General features: G+C 36.7%; 1 protein-coding gene across 1 annotated transcript in view; it reads right to left on the bottom strand.

The window, feature by feature from the left end:
* Nucleotides 1-21,548, bottom strand: part of PLG (plasminogen) — a 136,667-nt gene that overhangs the window by 57,261 nt on the left and 57,858 nt on the right. The window contains exons 11-12 of the mRNA XM_053710940.1: nt 20,642-20,820; nt 13,311-13,459 (exon numbers count right to left, since the gene is read on the bottom strand). Coding sequence (XP_053566915.1) covers nt 13,311-13,459; nt 20,642-20,820 — 328 coding nt within the window. The remainder of the gene's footprint in view (nt 1-13,310; nt 13,460-20,641; nt 20,821-21,548) is intronic.

Here is a 21,548-nt window from a genome sequence, read left to right as displayed (position 1 = left end):
AATGCAAGCTCAATCCTATTGGCTGATTGGATCAGCCAATAGGATTGAAGTTCAATCCTATTGGCTAATAGCATCAGCCAATAGGATTTTTTCAACCTTAATTCCGATTGGCTGAATTCTATCAGCCAATCGGAATCTAAGGGATGCCATCTTGGATGACGTCACTTAAAGGAACTGTCATTTAGTAAGAAGGCGTTGATTGGAGAGGACACGCTACATGCCGGATGGATGAAGATAGAAGATGCCGTCTGGATGAAGACTTCTGCCCGTCTGGAGGACCACTTCTCTCAGCTTGGATGAAGACTTCTCCCGGCTTCGTTGAGGACTTCTTGCCGCTTCGTTGAGGACTTCTCCCGGCTTCGTTGAGGATGGATGTCGGCTCCCAAAACTGTAAGTGGATCTTCAGGAGTTAGTGTTTTTTTAAGGGTTTATTGGGTGGGTTTTATTTTTAGGTTAGGGTTTGGGCCACTATAGAGCTAAATGCCCTTTTAAGGGCAATGCCCATACAAATGCCCTTTCCAGGGCAATGGGGAGATTAGGTTTTTTTAGTTAGGGTTTTATTTGGGGGGTTTGGTTGTGTGGGTGGTGGGTTTTACTGTTGGGGGGGTTGTTTGTATTTTCTTTTCAGGTAAAAGAGCTGATTTGTTTGGGGCAATGCCTCGCAAAAGGCCCTGTTTACGGCGGCGACCGTATGAAGAGGATGCTCCACGCCAGATGTCTTCAGGATGGACCCGCTCTGCGCCGGATGGATAAAGATAGAAGATGCCGTCTGGATGAAGACTTCTTGCCGCATGGATGAGGACTTTTCCGGCTGGATGAAGATGGAAGAGGCCGCCCGGATGAAGACTTCTTGCCGCATGGATGAGGACTTCGGCAACTGGATGGATCCTTCAAGTGGGACTTCAAGAACTGTAAGTGGATCGTTGGGGGTTAGTGTAAGGTTTTTTTAAGTTTTTTTGGGTGGGTTTTATTTTTAGTATAGGGTCTTAACATGTAAAAGAGCTAAATGCCCTTTTAAGGGCAATGACCATACAAATGCCCTTTTCAGGGCAATGGGGAGCTTAGGTTTTTTTAGATAGTTATTTTATTTAGGGGGGTTGGTTGTGGGGGTGGTGGGTTTTACTGTTGGGAGGGTGTTTGTATTTTTTTTACAGGTAAAAGAGCTGATATATTTGGGACAATGCCCCACAAAAGGCCCTTTAAAGGGCCATTGGTAGTTTATTGTAGGCTAGGTTTTTTAAAAATGTTTTATTTTTTTTATTTTGAAAGGGCTATTAGATTAGGTGTAATTCTTTTTTATTTTTGATAATTTGTTTCTTATTTTTTGTAATTTAGTGTTTGTTTTTGTAATTTAGCTATTTTATTTTATGTGTAATTATATACTTTTTGTAATTTTTAGAGTAGTGTTAGGATTTTTTTAATGTTTAGTTTAGTTTAATTTAATTGGTAGTTAGTTTAATTGTAGTTTAATAATTATCTTAGTTTAGTTGTTAGTTTAAAATAAATTTATTTAATTTGACAGGTAAATTTTAATTTAATTTAAGATAGGGAAATTGTAATTTTAATATAAAGTTAGGGGGCGTTAGGTTTAGGGGTTAATAGTTTATTTTAGTATATTTTGTTGTGGGGGCTTTCGGTTTAGGGGTTAATAAGTTTATTATAGCGGCGGTGTGGGCGGATGGCAGATTAGGGGTTAATTATATTTAAATAGTGTTTGCGATGCGGGAGGGCGGTGGTTTAGGGGTTAATTGGTTTATTATAGACACAATGATGTTGTGGAGCGGCGGAATAGGGGTTAATACTTTTTACTAGTGGCAGCGATGTCTGGAGCGGCAGATTAGGGGTTAATAACTTTATTATAGTGTTTGCGATGCGGGAGGGCCTCGGTTTAGGGGTTAATAGGTAGTTTATGGGTGTTAGTGTACTTTGTAACACTTTAGCTATGAGTTTTATGGTACAGCTTTGTAACATAAAACTCATAACTACTGACTTCAGATAGCGGTACGGATCTTGTGGTTATAGAGTGTACCGCTCACTTTTTGGCCTCCCAGGCAAACTCGTAATACCGGCACTATGGAAGTCCCATTGAAAAAGGACTTTTTAAAAAGTGCGGTACTGACGTTGCGTGACTGGCTAAAAGGTGTGCGGTACACCTATACTGACAAGACTTGTAATAGCGGCGTTAGGGAAAATGAAGCATTATGGGACATAACGATGCTATTTGAATCATAACGCAAAACTCGTAATCTAGCTGTATATAATTTGTAACAAATAGTTATGGAGTGTGATTGCTTCAGGAAAACAGACAAAAAAACAGACAAAAAAAATTAATAAAATTTTTAAAGCATCTAAAACTAATGCTGTATTAATTATTTGAGCACTCTATGTCCTCTTTAGTCACGTTAAACAGATTTATGGCCCAATGATCTAAAGCTCTTCACTGTGGAGATGGCTCATCATTACTGTGAGGTCCATCAAAACATTTTAGAAAGTCACATTTTAGCTTGAGTTCTGTTTATCTAGCTATACAGGGTTCTGGGCTAGAAGGGAAGACACATACATTGCAATGTAAGACTCAAAAAGAGAATTTTCTCTGCATGCCGGCAAGTTTTTGATTAATAGGCCCATATTCTCAAAATAAAACATAGTACATAACATTACTTAAAGGGACATGAAACCCAAACTTTTTCTTTAATGATTTAGAAAGAGCATGCCATTTTAAACAACTGTCCAATTTACTTCTATTATCTAATTTGCTTCATTCTCTTAATATAATGTGAAAAACATATCTAAATAAGCACAGCGGCTGCTGATTGGTGGCTGTGCATAGATGCCTCGTGTGATTGGTTCACCCATGTGCATTGCTGTTTCTTCAACAAAGGATATCTAAATAACAAAGCAAATTAGATAATAGAAGTAAATTGGAATGTTGTTTAGAATTGTATTCTCTATCTGAATCATGAAAGAAACATTTTAGGTTTCATGCCCCTTTAACAGCTTGCTTTTAAATACAAAATTAAAACACCAAACATGCTTTATGCTTGGGCATATAGAACATTTGATTAATGCTGGGTTACCTTCAACAGCATTTGTACATTTGCTCAGAAAACCTGTTTCCAGTGCAAAACCTCACATTTTAAAATGTACACTACATTTGATGCATAATACAAAAATTAATATAGTAGGTGTATGTGCACATACATGTTATCACTTTTATTCCAAAGTTACTTTAAAGCGACATACAACCCAAATACATTATACAGATAGAGAATACAATATTAAAAAAGTTTCAGATTTACTTCTATTATCAAATTTGCGTTGTTCTCATGTTATTCTTAGTTGGAGAGATATCTAGATAGGTAGTGTACTTATGTCTTGAGCTCTACACGTCTGGAAACAGTGCTGCCATCTAGTGCTCTCGCTAATGTATAACATTGTTGCAAAACTGCTGCCATATAGTGCTGCAGACATGTGCACACTCCTGAGCTTACCTTCCTGTCCCTTTAATATGGCTACTTTATAAAACTGTATCAACATTATACACAGAGAAAAGGATGGAATATTCAATTCAAACAAACCTAAACACAAAAAGTTTGTTTCATCCTTTTGGAACTTATCAGTGTGGTGGTAGCTACCAAGCTCAAGCATTTAAAGGGACACTGGACCCAAAAAAATTTCTTTCGTGATTCAGATAGAGCATTCAATTTTAAGCAACTTTCTAATTTACTCCTATTATCAAATTTTCTTCATTCTCTTGGTATGTTTATTTGAAAAGCAAGAATGTAAGTTTAGATGCCGGCCCATTTTTGGTGAACAACCTGGGTTGTCTTTGCTGATTGGACAGCACCAATAATCAAGTGCAGTCTATGGTCTGAACCACAAATTTGCTGGCTCCTTATCTTAGATGTCTTCTTTTTCAAATAAAGATAGCAAGAGAACAAAGAAAAATTGATAATAGGAGTAAATAAGAAAGTTGCTTAAAATTGCATGCTCTATCTGGATCATGAAAGAAACAATTTGTGTTCAGTATCCCTTTAAGGGGCTATTAAAGTGAATGTCAACTTTCACGAATGAAAGCCCTGTTTTTAAAAATACTATTAAAAACAGGGGCACTTTCATTCATGAAAGTTTACATTGAAGCTGTTCTTTTAAAAGCGTGGAACACCGGAGCAGCAATTCGCCTGCCTCCAGGTCGTCTCTCCTTACGTCAGAAATGACGAATCCGGCTTCCTCCAATAATGGCTCCCCCCCCCCCCCCGAGCAAACATTGCCTGAGGCCACACCATGGGCCCGATCCGATATGCAGCGTCGCCCGCAAATGCCGGCGACGCTGAATTTTGCGCTGGTTTGGTATCCTATATATGGCGTAACCTAGAAGTTACGCTCGTATATTTCTGCCGTCGCCCGTAGTTTTTTGGGCCATAGGCAGGTATACCAAACCAGCGCAGTTTTGGTATCCAATATACAGCATAAGGACTTACGTGGCGAAAATGGAGAAATCTTACTCCATTTTCACCTCGCCCCAAAAAGCAGCCGTAGTAAGCCTTACGCTGTCTATTGGAGCCCTGTAACTCCCTAAACTAGCTACAAAATAAACCTAACACCTAACGCATGCGCAATGTCTATCTACATGTCAAACGCGATCCCCCGCCAGCAATACCTAATAAAATATTTAACCCCTAAACCGCCGCTCCCGGACCCCGCCGCTACCTACATTAACTACCCCCTAATGTGATCCCCCTACACCGTCGCCAACTATATTAAACTACCCCCTAAAGTGAGCCCCTTACACCGCCGCCATCTATCTTACCTACCCACTAAAGTGAGCCCCTTACACCGCCGCCATCTACCTTACCTACCCCCTAAAGTGAGCTCCTACCCTGCCGCCATCTATATTAAATTAATTAACCCCTAATTTAATCCCCCTACCCCGCCAGCACCTATATTAAATTAATTAACCCCTAATTTAATCCCCCTACCCCACCGCCAGCTATATTAAATTATTTAACCCCTAAAATACTAAACTATCCCTACCACTAAACCTAAGTCTAACCCTTAGGTTAGACTTAGGTTTAGTGGTAGGGATAGTTTAGTATTTTAAAAGGGCTTTTTGCGTGGCATTACCCCAAAGTAAACTGCTCTATTGCCAGCCCTTAAAAGGGCTTTTTGTGGGGCATGCCCCAAAGAAAACTGCTCTTTTACCAGCCCTTAAAAGGGCTTTTGGCGGGGCTTTGTCACAAAGTAAACTGCTCTTTTGCATCTAATCTAAATCCCCCCACACCGCCGCCACCTATAATAAATGTATAAACCCCTAATCTAATCCCCCTACACCGCCGCCACCTATATTAAACACATTAACCCCTAATCTAATCCCCCTACACCGCCGCCAGCTATATTAACTATATTAACCCTAATTATATTAGGGTTAATATAGTTAATATCGTTATTATATTATATATATATTAAGTATAATAACCCTATCTAACTCTAACATCCCTAACTAAACTCTTAATTACATTGTAGCTATCTTAGGCCTAGATTTAGAGTTGGGCGGTAGCCGTCAAAACCAGCGTTAGAGGCTCCTAACGCTGGTTTTAAGCTACCGCCGGTATTTGGAGTCAGTCAGGAAAGGGTCTAACGCTCACTTTGCAGCCGCGACTTTTCCATACTGCAGATCCCCTTACGTCAATTGTGTATCCTATCTTTTCAATGGGATCTTTCTAACGCCGGTATTTAGAGTCGTGTCTGAAGTGAGCGTTAGAAATCTAACGACAAAACTCCAGCCGCAGAAAAAAGTCAGTAGTTAAGAGCTTTCTGGGCTAACGCCGGTTTATAAAGCTCTTAACTACTGTGCTCTAAAGTACACTAACACCCATAAACTACCTATGTACCCCTAAACCGAGGCCCCCCCACATCGCCCCCACTCTATTAAATTTTTTTAACCCCTAATCTTCCGCTCCATACACTGCCGCCAACTATGTTATCCCTATGTACCCCTAATATGCTGCCCCTAACACCGCCGACCCCTATATTATATTTATTAACCCCTAAGCTGCCCCCCACAACGTCGCCTCCACCTGCATACACTTATTAACCCCTAATCTGCCGTCCGCACGCCGCCGCCAGCTACATTATAGCTATGTACCCCTAATCTGCTGCCCCTAACACCGCCGACCCCTATATTATATTTATTAACCCCTAATCTGCCCCCCACAACGTCGCCTCCACCTGCCTACACTTATTAACCCCTAATCTGCCGAGCGGACCGCACCGCTATTATAATAAAGTTATTAACCCTTAATCCGCCTCACTCCCGCCTCAATAATCCTATAATAAATAGTATTAACCCCTAATCTGCCCTCCCTAACATCGCCGACACCTAACTTCAAGTATTAACCCCTAATCTGCCGATCGGAGCTCACCGCTACTCTAATACATTTTTTAACCCCTAAAGCTAATTTTAACCCTAACCCTAACACCCCCTAAATTAAATATAATTTTATTCTAACTAAATAAATTAACTCTTATTAAATAAATTATTCCTATTTAAATCTAAATACTTACCTGTAAAATAAATCCTAATATAGCTACAATATAAATTATAATTATATTATAGCTATTTTAGGATTAATATTTATTTTACAGGCAACTTTGTATTTATTTTAACCAGGTACAATAGCTATTAAATAGTTAAGAACTATTTAATAGCTAAAATAGTTAAAATAATTACAAAATTACCTGTAAAATAAATCCTAACCTAAGTTACAATTAAACCTAACACTACACTATCAATAAATTAATTAAATACAATACCTACAATTATCTACAATTAAACCTAACACTACACTATCAATAAATTAATTAAATACAATATCTACAATTATCTACAATTAAACCTAACTCTACACTATCAATAAATTATTTAAATAAAATATCTACAAATAAATACAATGAAATAAACTAACTAAAGTACGAAAAATAAAAAAGAACTAAGTTACAAAAAATAAAAAAATATTTACAAACATTAGAAAAATATTACAACAATTTTAAACTAATTACACCTACTCTAAGCCCCCTAATAAAATAACAAAGCCCCCAAAAATAAAAAATGCCCTACCCTATTCTAAATTAAAAAAGTTCAAAGCTCTTTTACCTTACCAGCCCTGAACAGGGCCCTTTGCGGGGCATGCCCCAAAGAATTCAGCTCTTTTGCCTGTAAAAAAAAACATACAATACCCCCCCCCAACATTACAACCCACCACCCACATACCCCTAATCTAACCCAAACCCCCCTTAAATAAACCTAACACTAAGCCCCTGAAGATTTTCCTACCTTATCTTCACCTCACCGGGTCCCGATCTGTCCAGAAGAGCCTCCGATGTCTTGATCCAAGCCCAAGCGGGGGGCTGAAGAGTGACGTCCATCCTCGGGCTGAAGTCTGGATCCAAGCGGCGGCTGAAGAAATCCATCATCAGCTGAAGTCGGAAGTCCATCATCGGGACGAAGTCTTCTATCAAGCCGCATCTTCAATCTTCTTTCTTCTGGAGCGGAGCGGAGCCATCTTCTTTCCAACCGACGCAGATCCAACCTCTTCAACCGACGCCTACTCGCCGAATGACGGTTCCTTTAAATGACGTCATCCAAGATGGCGTCCCTCAAATTCCGATTGGCTGATAGAATCTATCAGCCAATCGGAATTAAGGTAGGAATATTCTGATTGGCTGATGGAATCAGCCAATCAGAATCACGTTCAATCCGATTGGCTGATCCAATCAGCCAATCAGATTGAGCTCGCATTCTATTGGCTGTTCCGATCAGTCAATAGAATGCGAGCTCAATCTGATTGGCTGATTGGATCAGCCAATCGGATTGAACTTGATTCTGATTGGCTGATTCCATCAGCCAATCAGAATATTCCTACCTTAATTCCGATTGGCTGATAGAATCCTATCAGCCAATCAGAATTCGAGGGACGCCATCTTGGATGACGTGATTTAAAGGAACCGTCATTCGGCGAGTAGGCGTCGGTTGAAGAGGTTGGATCCGCGTCGGTTGGAAAGAAGATGGCTCCGCTCCGCTCCAGAAGAAAGAAGATTGAAGATGCGGCTTGATAGAAGACTTCATCCCGATGATGGACTTCCGACTTCAGCCGATGATGGATTTCTTCAGCCGCCGCTTGGATCCAGACTTCAGCCCGAGGATGGACGTCACTCTTCAGCCCCCCGCTTGGGCTTGGATCAAGACATCGGAGGCTCTTCTGGACAGATCGGGAACCGGTGAGGTGAAGATAAGGTAGGAAGATCTTCAGGGGCTTAGTGTTAGGTTTATTTAAGGGGGGTTTGGGTTAGATTAGGGGTATGTGGGTGGTGGGTTGTAATGTTGGGGGGGGTATTGTATGGTTTTTTTTTACAGGCAAAAGAGCTGAATTCTTTGGGGCATGCCCCGCAAAGGGCCCTTTTAAGGGCTGGTAAGGTAAAAGAGCTTTGAACTTTTTTAATTTAGAATAGGGTAGGGCATTTTTTATTTTGGGGGGCTTTGTTATTTTATTAGGGGGCTTAGAGTAGGTGTAATTAGTTTAAAATTGTTGTAATATTTTTCTAATGTTTGTAAATATTTTTTTATTTTTTGTAACTTAGTTCTTTTTTATTTTTCGTACTTTAGTTAGTTTATTTCATTGTATTTATTTGTAGATATTTTATTTAAATAATTTATTGATAGTGTAGTGTTAGGTTTAATTGTAGATAATTGTAGGTATTGTATTTAATTAATTTATTGATAGTGTAGTGTTAAGTTTAATTGTAGATAATTGTAGGTATTGTATTTAATTAATTTATTGATAGTGTAGTGTTAGGTTTAATTGTAACTTAGGTTAGGATTTATTTTACAGGTAATTTTGTAATTATTTTAACTATTTTAGCTATTAAATAGTTCTTAACTATTTAATAGCTATTGTACCTGGTTAAAATAAATACAAAGTTGCCTGTAAAATAAATATTAATCCTAAAATAGCTATAATATAATTATAATTTATATTGTAGCTATATTAGGATTTATTTTACAGGTAAGTATTTAGATTTAAATAGGAATAATTTATTTAATAAGAGTTAATTTATTTCGTTAGAATAAAATTATATTTAATTTAGGGGGGTGTTAGGGTTAGGGTTAAAATTAGCTTTAGGGGTTAAAAAATTTATTAGAGTAGCGGTGAGCTCCGATCGGCAGATTAGGGGTTAATACTTGAAGTTAGGTGTCGGCGATGTTAGGGAGGGCAGATTAGGGGTTAATACTATTTATTATAGGGTTATTGAGGCGGGAGTGAGGCGGATTAGGGGTTAATAACTTTATTATAATAGCGGTGCGGTCCGCTCGGCAGATTAGGGGTTAATAAGTGTAGGCAGGTGGAGGCGACGTTGTGGGGGGCAGATTAGGGGTTAATAAATATAATATAGGGGTCGGCGGTGTTAGGGGCAGCAGATTAGGGGTACATAGCTATAATGTAGCTGGCGGCGGTGTGCGGTCGACAGATTAGGGGTTAATAAGTGTAGGCAGGTGGAGGCGACGTTGTGGGGGGGCAGATTAGGGGTTAATTAATATAATATAGGGGTCGGCGGTGTTAGGGGCAGCAGATTAGGGGTACATAGGGATAATGTAAGTAGCAGCGGTTTACGGAGCGGCAGATTAGGGGTTAAAAAAAATATACAGGTGTCAGCGATAGCGGGGGCGGCAGATTAGGGGTTAATAAGTATAAGGCTAGGGGTGTTTAGACTCGGGGTACATGTTAGAGTGTTAGGTGCAGACGTAGGAAGTGTTTCCCCATAGAAAACAATGGGGCTGCGTTAGGAGCTGAACGCGGCTTTTTTGCAGGTGTTAGGTTTTTTTCAGCTCAAATGGCCCCATTGTTTTCTATGGGGGAATCGTGCACGAGCACGTTTTTGAAGCTGGCCGCTTCCGTAAGCACCGCTGGTATCTAGAGTTGCAGTGACGTTAAATTATGCCCTACGCTCCCTGTTTGGAGCCTAACGCACTGAAAACCCAGCCATTCTGTGAACTCTAAATACCAGCGGTATTTAAAAGGTGCGTGGGAAAAAAAGCCAGCGTAGCTAACGCACCCCTTTGGCCGTAGAACTCTAAATCTAGGCGTTAGGGTTTATTTTATAGGTAAGTATTTAGATTTAAATAGGAATATTTTAATTAATATTAATATTACATTTATTTTAATAAGAGTTTAGTTAGGGATGTTAGAGTTAGATAGGGTTATTATACTTAATATATATATAATATAATAACGATATTAACTATATTAACCCTAATATAATTAGGGTTAATATAGTTAATATATATAATATAATAACTATATTAACTATATTAACCCTAATATAATTAGGGTTAATATAGTTAATATAGCTGGCGGCGGTGTAGGGGGATTAGATTAGGGGTTAATGTGTTTAATATAGGTGGCGGCGGTGTAGGGGGATTAGATTAGGGGTTAATACATTTATTATAGGTGGCGGCGGTGTAGGGGGATTTAGATTAGATGCAAAAGAGCAGTTTACTTTGTGACAAAGCCCCGCCAAAAGCCCTTTTAAGGGCTGGTAAAAGAGCAGTTTTCTTTGGGGCATGCCCCGCAAAAAGCCCTTTTAAGGGCTGGCAATAGAGCAGTTTACTTTGGGGTAATGCCACACAAAAAGCCCTTTTCAGGGCTATTTGTAGGGTTAGACTTAGGTTTAGTGGTAGGGATAGTTTAGTATTTTAGAGGTTAAATAATTTAATATAGCTGGCGGCGGGGTAGGGGGATTAGATTAGGGGTTAATTAATTTAATATAGGTGGCGGCGGAGTAGGGGGATTAGATTAGGGGTTAAATAATTTAATATAGGTGGCGGCGGGGTAGGGGGATTAGATTAGGGGTTAAATAATTTAATATAGGTGGCGGCGGGGTAGGGGGATTAGATAAGGGGTTAAATAATTTAATATAGGTGGCGGCGGTGTAGGGGGATTAAATTAGGGGTTAATATTTTTAAAATAGATGGCGGCAGTGTAAGGGGCTCACTTTAGGGGGTAGGTAAGGTAGATGGCGGCGGGGTAGGGGCTCACTTTAGGGGGTAGGTAAGGTAGATGGCGGCGGGGTAGGGGCTCACATTAGGGGTTATAGATTTAATATAGCTGGTGGCGGGGTCCGGGAGCGGCGGTTTAGGGGTTAATAACTTTATTAGGTGGCGGCGGGGTCCGGGAGCGGTGGTTTAGGGGTTAATACATTTTTTATTGTTAGGATAGTGAGGGGGGATAGCGGATAGAGGGTTAGACGTGTCGGGCTATGTTTGGGAGGCGTGTTAGACAGTGCGGGTGATTTCATACTTTAGTCAGGTTTTGTAGGCGCCGGCAGTTTCTAAAGTGCCGTAAGTCACTGGCGACTACAGAAATTTGTATTTACGCAGATTTCTGGACATCGCTGGTTTATCAGACTTACGGCACTTTAGCATCTGACGGCGCCGTATATAGGATAGCTCGAGTTGCGAGCTGAAACTGCGGGCGGCGGGGGTTCCCTCGCTTGCGCCGCAAACTACGCTGCATATTGGATCGCGCCCCATGATTGGAGGAAGCCGGATTCGTCATTTCTGAAGTAAGAAAAGGCGACCTGGGTGAGGGGGAATCACTGCTCCGGTGTTCCACGCTTGCTAGGAATAAAAGGTAAGTATTTAAAAAGAACGGCTTCAATGTAAACTTTCATGAATGAAAGTGCCCCTGTTTTTAATAGAATTTTTCAAAACAGGGCTTTCGTTCGTGCATTAGAAGGAACATAACTTCTGTTTGTTAAGCTGTAAATTGATATTAAAAGCTAACAGAAAGTGGACATTCTAGCAGTAAAGTAGAACAAACCTCACCAAGCTTTAAAAACAGTAGCTTTTATTGCAGTCCATAGACATCCATTTAATTAAAATAAATAAAAAGAGGAAACATTTTAAAATATCCTCATTTGCAAAAAAGGAAAACATGGCTTTAATATTCATGTAACCTTGTGATAACATTTCCTGCCAGTGGTTCATTAAAGGGACATAAGAACTAATTTTTCATGATTCAGATAGAACATACTATTTTAAACTACTGCTATCAAATTTGTTTATTGTTTTGGTATCCTTTGTTGAAGGAGCAGTAATGCACTACTGGGAATTAGCTGAACACAAGGGGCGAGCAAATGATAAGAGGCATATATGTGCAGCCCCCAATCAGCAGCTAGCTCACAGTAGGGGTGCTGCTCCTGAGCATACTTAAAGGGACATGAAACCCACATTTTTTCTTTCATGATTTACAAAGAGCAAGCAATTTTAAAAAAATTTTAATTTACTACTATTATCTAATTTGCTTCATTCTCTTGATATTCTTTGCTGAAAAGCATATCTAGATATGCTCAGTAGCTGCTGATTGGTAGATGCACATAAATGCCTCATGTGATTGGCTCGTCCATCATTGCTATTTCTTCAACAAAGGCTATCTAAAGAATGAAGTAAATTAGATAATAGAAGTCATTTGGAAAGTTATTTAAAATTGTATTCTCTACCTGAATCATGAAATATTTTTTTGGGATTTAGTGTCCCTTTAAGTATGCTTTTCAACAAAGAATAGCAAGAAAATGAAGCAACTTAGATAACAGATATAAACTGCAAAGTTGTTTGAAATGAAATGCTCTTTCAGACCTATGAAAGTTTAATTTTGTCTTTACTGTCCCTTTAAGAATATGGTAGCCAAAAAAGTGATAGAAACTAACCAAAAAGTACAGTGATTAAACTATTGCATGTTCTAAAATAAAACATTACTCCAATGTACCATTAATTAAAAAAGGAACATCATTTTTCTATAGTTTTTGTTTTTGTTTCTTGAAACAGAAAGGTGTTAAACACATCTATGTTCATCTATTTTGACTAACCCACTGCCCCATGCAGATACAATCTTAAAGGGACATTAAACCCCAAAACATTTTTTAATGATTCAGATAGAGAATACAATTTTAAACAACTTTCTAATTTACTTCTATTGTCTAATTTGCTTAATTCTTTTAATATTCTTTCCTGAAAAGCATATCTAGATAGGCTCAGTAGCTGCTGATTGGTGGCTGCACATAGATGCCTCGTGTGATTGGCTCACCCATGTGCATTGCTATTTCTTCAACAAAGGATATCTAAAGAAAGAAGCAAATTAGATAATAGAGGTAAATTGGAATGTTGTTTAAAATTGTATTATCTGTCTGGATCATGAAATAATATTTTTGGGTTTAATGTCCCTTTAAAGGAACACTAACAGCCTAAGATAACTTACATTTCTCTCTAAGTCAGCATCAGGATGAGTTTGAGGAGTAAAGGTGGCGTGTTCTTGTGGTGTTTGGGAATTCCAGTCTTGACATTTATGACCACGACTTGTGACAGATCTTGAACCACGGTAATCTTGACCTTTCCCAGCAATACAGTCTAGCAAAGAGGTTATATTAATTATTTTATAACCTTGCCCATTGTCTTTGTTCTTTCTATAACATTACACAATACAATGTATTCATTATGTGAAAGATCACATTATTACGTTCTAAATGGTTCACATGTGTTACATTTTTTAAATTATGTTAGTGAGTATAGAAAATACTTAATTAAAAAACATTTATTGAAAACCATTTCAAAACAAATTTAAGGGACACTGAACCCACATTTTTTCTTTCATGATTCATATAGAGCATGCAATTATAAGCAACTTTTTAATTTACTTCTACTATCAATTTTTCTTCGTTCTTTTGGAATCTTTATTTAAAAAAGCAGGAATGTAAGTTTACGAGCCGGCCCATCTTTGTTTCAGCACCTAGGTTGTTCTTGCTGATTTGTGGCTAAATGGTATTCACCAATCAGCAAGTGCTATCCAGGGTCTGAACCAAAAATGGGCCGGCTCGTAAGCTTACATTCCTGCTTTTTCAAATAAAGATAGCAAGAAAACGAAGAAAAATGGATAATAGGAGTAAATTAGAAAGTTGCTTAAAATTGCATGCTCTATCTGAATCATGAAAGAAAACATTTGGGTTCAGTGTCCCTTTAAGCACAGGATGAAGAATTGACAAGTGAGACAACATTCAGTGACTCTCTCACTGCCTAATTCAGGTGTTGCTTCAATCATCATATAAAGAGGTTAAAAACAGTGAAAGGTCGATTAAGTGATATAGAGTTTTAAAGAAGAAAATTTCATATACACATTTACTGGGGATGAGGGTATGGAAATCCCTGCTATCACAACAGGCACTCCTATGTGCTCAAAGGCAAGTTCTTTCCTGCAAGTATCCAGGGGGCTAACCCTTTCTGCCGATTTCTGACTCAGTCCCTATTCAATATCATCACATATGCTCATCATATCAAAGGCTGTGTCGCAAATAAATAACATTCATGTATTAATAAACTAGCATTAATTACTATTGTTTCAAAATTCATTTAGCACGCTTGCACTCAACTTAGTGTATTATGCTAATCACCCCACGCACCAATGCATTTCATCTTGATGAAACGCGTCGGTGGAAAGGACGATTAGCATAATTCAGTATGTCGAGTGCGAGCATGCAAAATAAAATTTGAAACAATAGTAATTTAACCTTTTTTTTCTTGGATGATCGGAGTGACACCTGAAGTAAGCAGTGAGAGAGTCACTGAATGTTGTCTCACTGCTCAATCATTTATGCTGGGCATTTTTGTTTTAATTAGTTTTCAATAAATTCTGTTTCTTAATAAAAAAATCTATACTCACTAATATCATTTTGCAAAATTAATATAATTATTGGTGTGGTGGACACTTAAATTAGTGGGATAAAATTCTCTAGCTTATATTTAGTTAAGGGTTTAGATTTGTGCCAGACATGCAGCATTAGTTCTAAGTTACACAGTTTATGAATAGCACAGTATCAGTGTTGTTTTGTGTTTAGAAAACAATAAACTTTCAATGACACCAAATCAACCATATCAATTTTAATAACTAATTATGCATGGCTTCCTTAAACAATATGAGCCACCTACTTTTTTAAATAAACTGTGTAATTTGAAGCTCATCTTTTATAAACCTTACATTTTTAACAATCTAATTCCAGATGTCTCTTTGCTTTTTTGGGGGGGCTTTTTTTAAAAAAAAAAAGCTTTATTGGGTTTTCAAATATAATAAACAAGTACAACATTAGTATGACCAAAGCGTACTATTTCAATGACATAACATATATAATGGACACTTAGGGAAGCACAGAATGTGCGTTAAATGATCATAAAAACATACTTCACTTGAATCTGAAGTGAGTGAAGAGGGGAGGGGGAGGGGGGGAGGAGGGGGGGAGGGGATCATCCATGGGAAGGGGAGGGGGGGGAGGGAACAGGACCTGGAAAAAGGGTATGGACCTACTAAGGACTTTACCAAAGCGAAGTAGGTGTGGGATGTGCACCAAAACTACTGGGGAAGGATATATTGTCTTAAAGGGCCACTAAACCCAAAATCTTTCTTTCATGATTCAGATAGAACATACAAATTTAAACAACATTACAATTTACTTCTATTATTTATTTTGCTTCATTTTTGAGATATCCTTATTTGAAGAAAAAGCAATGCATATGGGTGAGCCAATCACATGAGACTTCTATGTGCAGCAACCAATCAGCAGCTACTGAGCATATCTAGATATGCTTTTCAGCAAAGAATATCAAGAGAATAAAACAAATTAGATAATAGAAGTAAAAGTAAAGTGCTCAGGAGTGGGCACCTATCTTGAGCACTAAATAGTGTTTACAATATTATTTGTAATATATGTTACATACTGTTGTAAATGCTGCTGCTCTTTAGTTCATACTAATGTACTGTGAAAACATTGTTACAAACACTGCTTTCATGCAGTGCTTAAAGGGCAATGAAACCCACATTTTTTTTTCTTTCATGATTTAGAAAGAGAATGTAATTTTAAACATCTTTCTAATTTACTTATATTATCTAATTTGTTTTATTCTCTTGATATTCTTTGCTGAAAACCATATCTAGATATGCTCAGTAGCTGCTGATTGGTTGCTGCACATAGAAGCCTTGTGTGATTGGCTCACCATGTGCATTGCTTTTTCTTCAACTAAGGATATCTAAAAAATGAAGCAAAATAAATAATAGAAGTAAATTGTAATATTGTTTAAATTTCTATTCTCTATCTGAATCATGAAAGAAAGATTTTGGGTTTAGTGGCCCTTTAAGGGGACATGAAATCCGCATTTTTCCTTTCATGATTCAGATAGAGCATGACATTTTAAATAACATTTCCAATTTACTTCTATTATCTAATTAGTTACATTCTCTTTCTATCCTTTGTTGAAAAATATACCTAGGTACACTCAGAAGCTGCTGATTGGTGGCTGCATATACGGTATATGTCGTTTGTCAGTGGCTTTCAGTTAGCGCCCAGTAGTGCACTGCTGTTCCTTCAACAACAAATACCAAGAGAATGAAGTAAATCAGATACTAGAAGTAAATTGGAAAGTTGTTTAAAATCGCACGCTCTACCTGATTGATAAAATAAAAAAAATGTGTTTGACATGTTCCTGGGCCTATCCAGGTATGCTCTTCAACAAATTATATCAAAGCAACAAAAGAAGAAAGTTATTTAATCTAAGTATATTAGGAAAATGTATTTGTGACTTTCACGCCCGGTTAAAAAATCAAAGAGCCTCCTGGAATTAGTTTGTTGAAACATATCTTAAAGTATAGCTTTTATGCTAGAATTAATTAGTTGTATAACGGAGAGGTCAAACATTGCCTTCCATCCTTCCAAACGGGAACATTTGTGAACCATTAAGGGCCAGATTACAAGTGGGGAGTTATTTAATGATCTTGCTTGAGCTAGAAGTAAGCGCATTTTGCACGTCGGGTTGCGCTTGTATTACAAGTTGAAAGTAACCTGTTTTCGCTCATACGCTAACCTGACAAGCATCAAAAGCTGAACTTAGGAAATTGCATGCATTAACGTAGAAGTCAATGGAGCAGAAAAAGTAGGGGGGAAAAAAAAAACATCCTACTCACGCTAACCTGACATACAAATATAAATATTTCACATTCCAATGTTTATATATCCCAATGTTTATTTATCCCAATGTTTATATATCCCAAAGTTTATCCCAATGTTTATTTATCCCAATGTTTATTTATCCCAATGTTTATATATCCCAAAGTTTATCCCAATGTTTATTTATCCCAATGTTTATATATCCCAATGTTTATTTATCCCAATGTTTATATATCCCAAAGTTTATCCCAATGTTTATTTATCCCAATGTTTATTTATCCCAAAGTTTATTTATCCCAATGTTTATTTATCCCAATGTTTATTTATCCCAATGTTTATATATCCCAATGTTTATTTATCCCGATGTTTATATATGTGATGGTATTTTGGTACTATATATATATATATATATATATATATATATATATATATATATATATATATATATATATATATATATATATATATATATATATATATATATATATATATATATATATATATATATAAAAGTATAGATATATACAGATATATATATATATATATATATATATATAGGAATATCTATTTAAAAATACTTACAACATATTCCCCTATGTGAAGAACATAAATGCGAAACATTTACAGTACATACACAGTATAACACTTTATTAAAGGGATAGTCTAGTCAAAATTAATTTTTCAGGATTCAGATAGGGCAAGCAATTTTAAACAAATGTAATGTATTTGTTTATGTGTTTTGTGAGACTTTGTTGTTTTGCGAAACAGTTAATTGCAGTTAACACTTTAATTGCGCTAAAGTTATCTTGTTTACTTTCAAAATGTAATAAAAGCAAAAAACCTGATGTGTGCAAATAAACCCCTTTTTGCTCGTACGTAGCTGTTAGTGCTACACTCATAATCTAGCACATAATTGGGCAATAATAACCAATAATAACCAGGATTGCCCCCAGCCACTAATTCACCAATATTTAAAGTTCAGATCAATGTATATAATAAAAAATAAAGACCTTGTTATGGTAAAACTTCTTTTGGAATTTAATTATAAAAAGATAATTATTTAAAATGCTTTATGTAAATGTATGCTAATTAGCTTTGCAGTATTTGTTTCCCAAGGCAAGTGGCAACTCTAATAATAATAATTATTGTAATAATCAGCTTTTGATAATGACTTAAGTTTCAGATTGTGGTCCAAAGTCCTTTCATTTGTGAAGCTTAAAAAGAGAAAAGGAAAATCCCCAAGTAAATTTCATAAAAGTAAATAATATATATATATATATATATATATATATATATATATATATATATATATATATATATATATATATCAGTTTGAATTTTTTGGATAGAAGTTTAAGTAGTTTGTCTAACTTTCATCATATCAAACGGTTACTTTCTTACAAAAGGATTTTTAGTTTTGTTGGTTACACTGGCTAACATGGCATTGTCCTTTTTCTGCATGTAAATAAAATAAGTATCCGATGAAAGTACTATAGAGAATCTGTAAAGCAACTCAAGAATGAATGGGGTTTGAATGCAGCTATCATCATGACTAATCAAAGCGCATACATAAATGATATATTCCAAATACTGCCATAAGTATTTTCACATATTTTGTTTGCCAAAAATATTTCTTTTAATATTTACCATTTCTTCTGTTATTAAATTTTAATATTTAAGCTGTTAAATAATCACATTCTGAGCTAGAGATAAACTATTCTATACCATACTTCTGTTGGTCCTGAGTGAGACTTTCAGTGTTAACCCGTGTAAAGGGATTAAACACATAAAGTTCCATTTATTATGTTGCTAAAGCAGCTTTGGAGGCCTTGCAAGTTAAAAAGCAATAGTAGTAAGCCAGCTGCTTCTTAACCTCTACTCTAATTTAGAGGAGGAGGAGTTTAATCACCGTTCTTTGTTCACAGTGATTGACAGGCCCTGCTCTCACGTGAGAGCAGGGGATGACACTATACAAACCATTGCTTCTGCAATGATAACTGCAGCCTATGAATGTTACCCGTCCACTACCAGATCACTGCAGATTTGGACATACAGGTTCCCTAGCTGGGAATATTGTCTATTACCTGCATACTAAATGGAGGTCATAGATTTCCATGGTGGGTGCTGCAAAACTTACATAATCTAACAAATTAGAACATGTCATTTTTATACTACAATGGCCGTTTAAGTGGTCACTAGTTTCACTTTGTGGTACAAAGCTCTCAAACCAGGACCAAAAAATGCGGATTGGTTAGGAACTTTATTCTACTACTGATTATTTTAAGGTAATGATCCAAATTTTGATGATAATTGTGTGTTTTCCTGGATTCTTATTTGGCTATTCTATTATTTATCACATCCATGATGTTGTTGTTTTGTTTAATGGATTATGTGGGTCATTTGTGCCCATTTAATTTTCAAGAATATTTGATAAACTCTGGTCAAATTACCAGAGCCAGAATGCCTTGTGCTTTGCTATACAAGTGCATGCACTGCCCTATCCAGAATTTTGAAAGTCAGAACTGAGAAGCCGCATGGGTTGCATGCTCATTTTTGTTTGTTTTGTCAAATTGAGGTGTTTTTATACTGGGGAAGAGAACTTTTTAAATTTGTATACGTTTTTTTTTAATTTATTTTTTTACAAAATTAACTGTTTGAAGAAGATTCCACAAAATGCATCATTCAATAATGTAAGAGATCAAAACTGCTGTAAGTGACATTACATATTAGGTCTCGGAGGCCCAGATTTTAGGAGATATCTTGCAGTGATGGAGGTCATGCTTGGTGGAATTAGATGTGTGGGATTATAAGAAGGGAATCCTGAAGGTTGAAATTTGGCTTATATGTTTTTTGGTAATGAGGAACTGTGTTGAGATTACAGAATCAAACTTAAGTTTTATTGCAGTGGGAGGCAAGCTATAGATAGGGTTCATTTTTGGCGTATGGTCAGGTTTGGGGTAAGTTGCAGTGCAGGATAACTCAGTATGGAGGATCATTTCTTTTTTAATTTTCTGCACTGAGTTTAAGGCTGCCTAACAGTACTTGTGTGACAGCTATTACATAATAGTGACAACGGGGCTTACATAGAAAGCAATAGCTAGTGATACTATTTCTGAGTTATCGCAGGGTTTTAGCTGTTGATGTTTTGTGCAGCTCGCGTGAAATGGCTAATTAGCCTTTTTTGATAGCATCAGGCATAACATATTTATGTGTATTACATTTATACCAATAAACCAAATACATAACAATGTGGAAACCAATATACTAAGGACTAGATTTATCATGCCTGCAACTGATATTTATGAAACAGCGGTTTAAAATGCTGCTTCATAAGTCCTCTCTGCCAACTTAGAGTTGGCGGATGAAAATCATTCTGGACTTATTCGACTGGGGTGATTGACAAGCCCTACTCTTTTGCAACTGGTTGAGCAAGAGCAGGGCAGTGGCATTGTATGAACACCAGTGCAATGGTAAATATTGGGAATAAATGCCCAACATAATTTGGACAATTTCCCAACATGTGAAGCCCTGTCTGTCCACAAATTGATAAGTTTAGCCCTTAGTATACAGATTGTTGATGAAATTAAAATCCAGCTGTTATTACCTGGACTTGCTGTGATTGTAGTTTTTCTTGTTGTTTGAGCTGGTTTTTGCTCTTCTATTTGTGGTAGACTGGAACACTTCTTCAGATTACAATACTCCCATCTGACACTAGGATCTGTGGTGTAACACCAGGGACTCTTGTCACTATCTGGATTCCTGCAGTAATTCTTCACCAGTCCTCTGTAAATTAAAAGAAAATAACAGAAATAAAACAACTACAATTTTTTTTTCAGGATTGCAGTTGGTCAGATTCTACTCTAGGCTTTCCAATCAACACAAGCAATAAACCAGTTTATCAGAGCAAAGGATTATAATATGTATTTTAGGCAAAGAAGGGGAATTGTAGTAAGAAGGTCATTCCATTTTTTAAAGTAAGTTAAAAAAAATGTAAATGGATTGTTGCTTTTGCTTGTTGCTTATGTTTTATGTTTGGGAGGTATGTTTCTATCCAAAAACATAGCTTTATAAATTATACTTACCCACCATTGAGCAACTGGTACACAAGTAACATTTGTGCACAAACTCTTTCTGAGAGTTCCAATATAAATTTAAACAGCTTAAATGTAACCTTTAAAATATTTCTGTGTTTAAATAGTGTTTTGTTTGCTTTTGTGCACACAAATATCTTTCAGTGTGAATACAGACTACAGCTGTTTATTGTATGTGCCGAATGAGTTCTGTACTACACAAATACAGACACAAGGTGGTGCTATAACATCTTTCTCTGATGCAGATTTCTTTTTGCTTCATCATGAAAATTTGCAATTAGAGGGGAGATCTAAGATAATAATAGTAATAATCATTATAATAATTATTATAATAAAAAACAAATAAAAGCTGGATAACTGCAGTGGGGATAACACTGAAGGGAAAGACTTGAAAAATGAAGTTGTGATTTAGATTTTGCT

The sequence above is a fragment of the Bombina bombina genome, chromosome 4 (genome assembly GCF_027579735.1).
Source record: "Bombina bombina isolate aBomBom1 chromosome 4, aBomBom1.pri, whole genome shotgun sequence".
Lineage (NCBI taxonomy): Eukaryota > Metazoa > Chordata > Amphibia > Anura > Bombinatoridae > Bombina > Bombina bombina.
The sequence above is the reverse complement of the archived record's forward strand: the minus strand, read 5'-3'. Positions and strand labels throughout refer to the sequence as shown.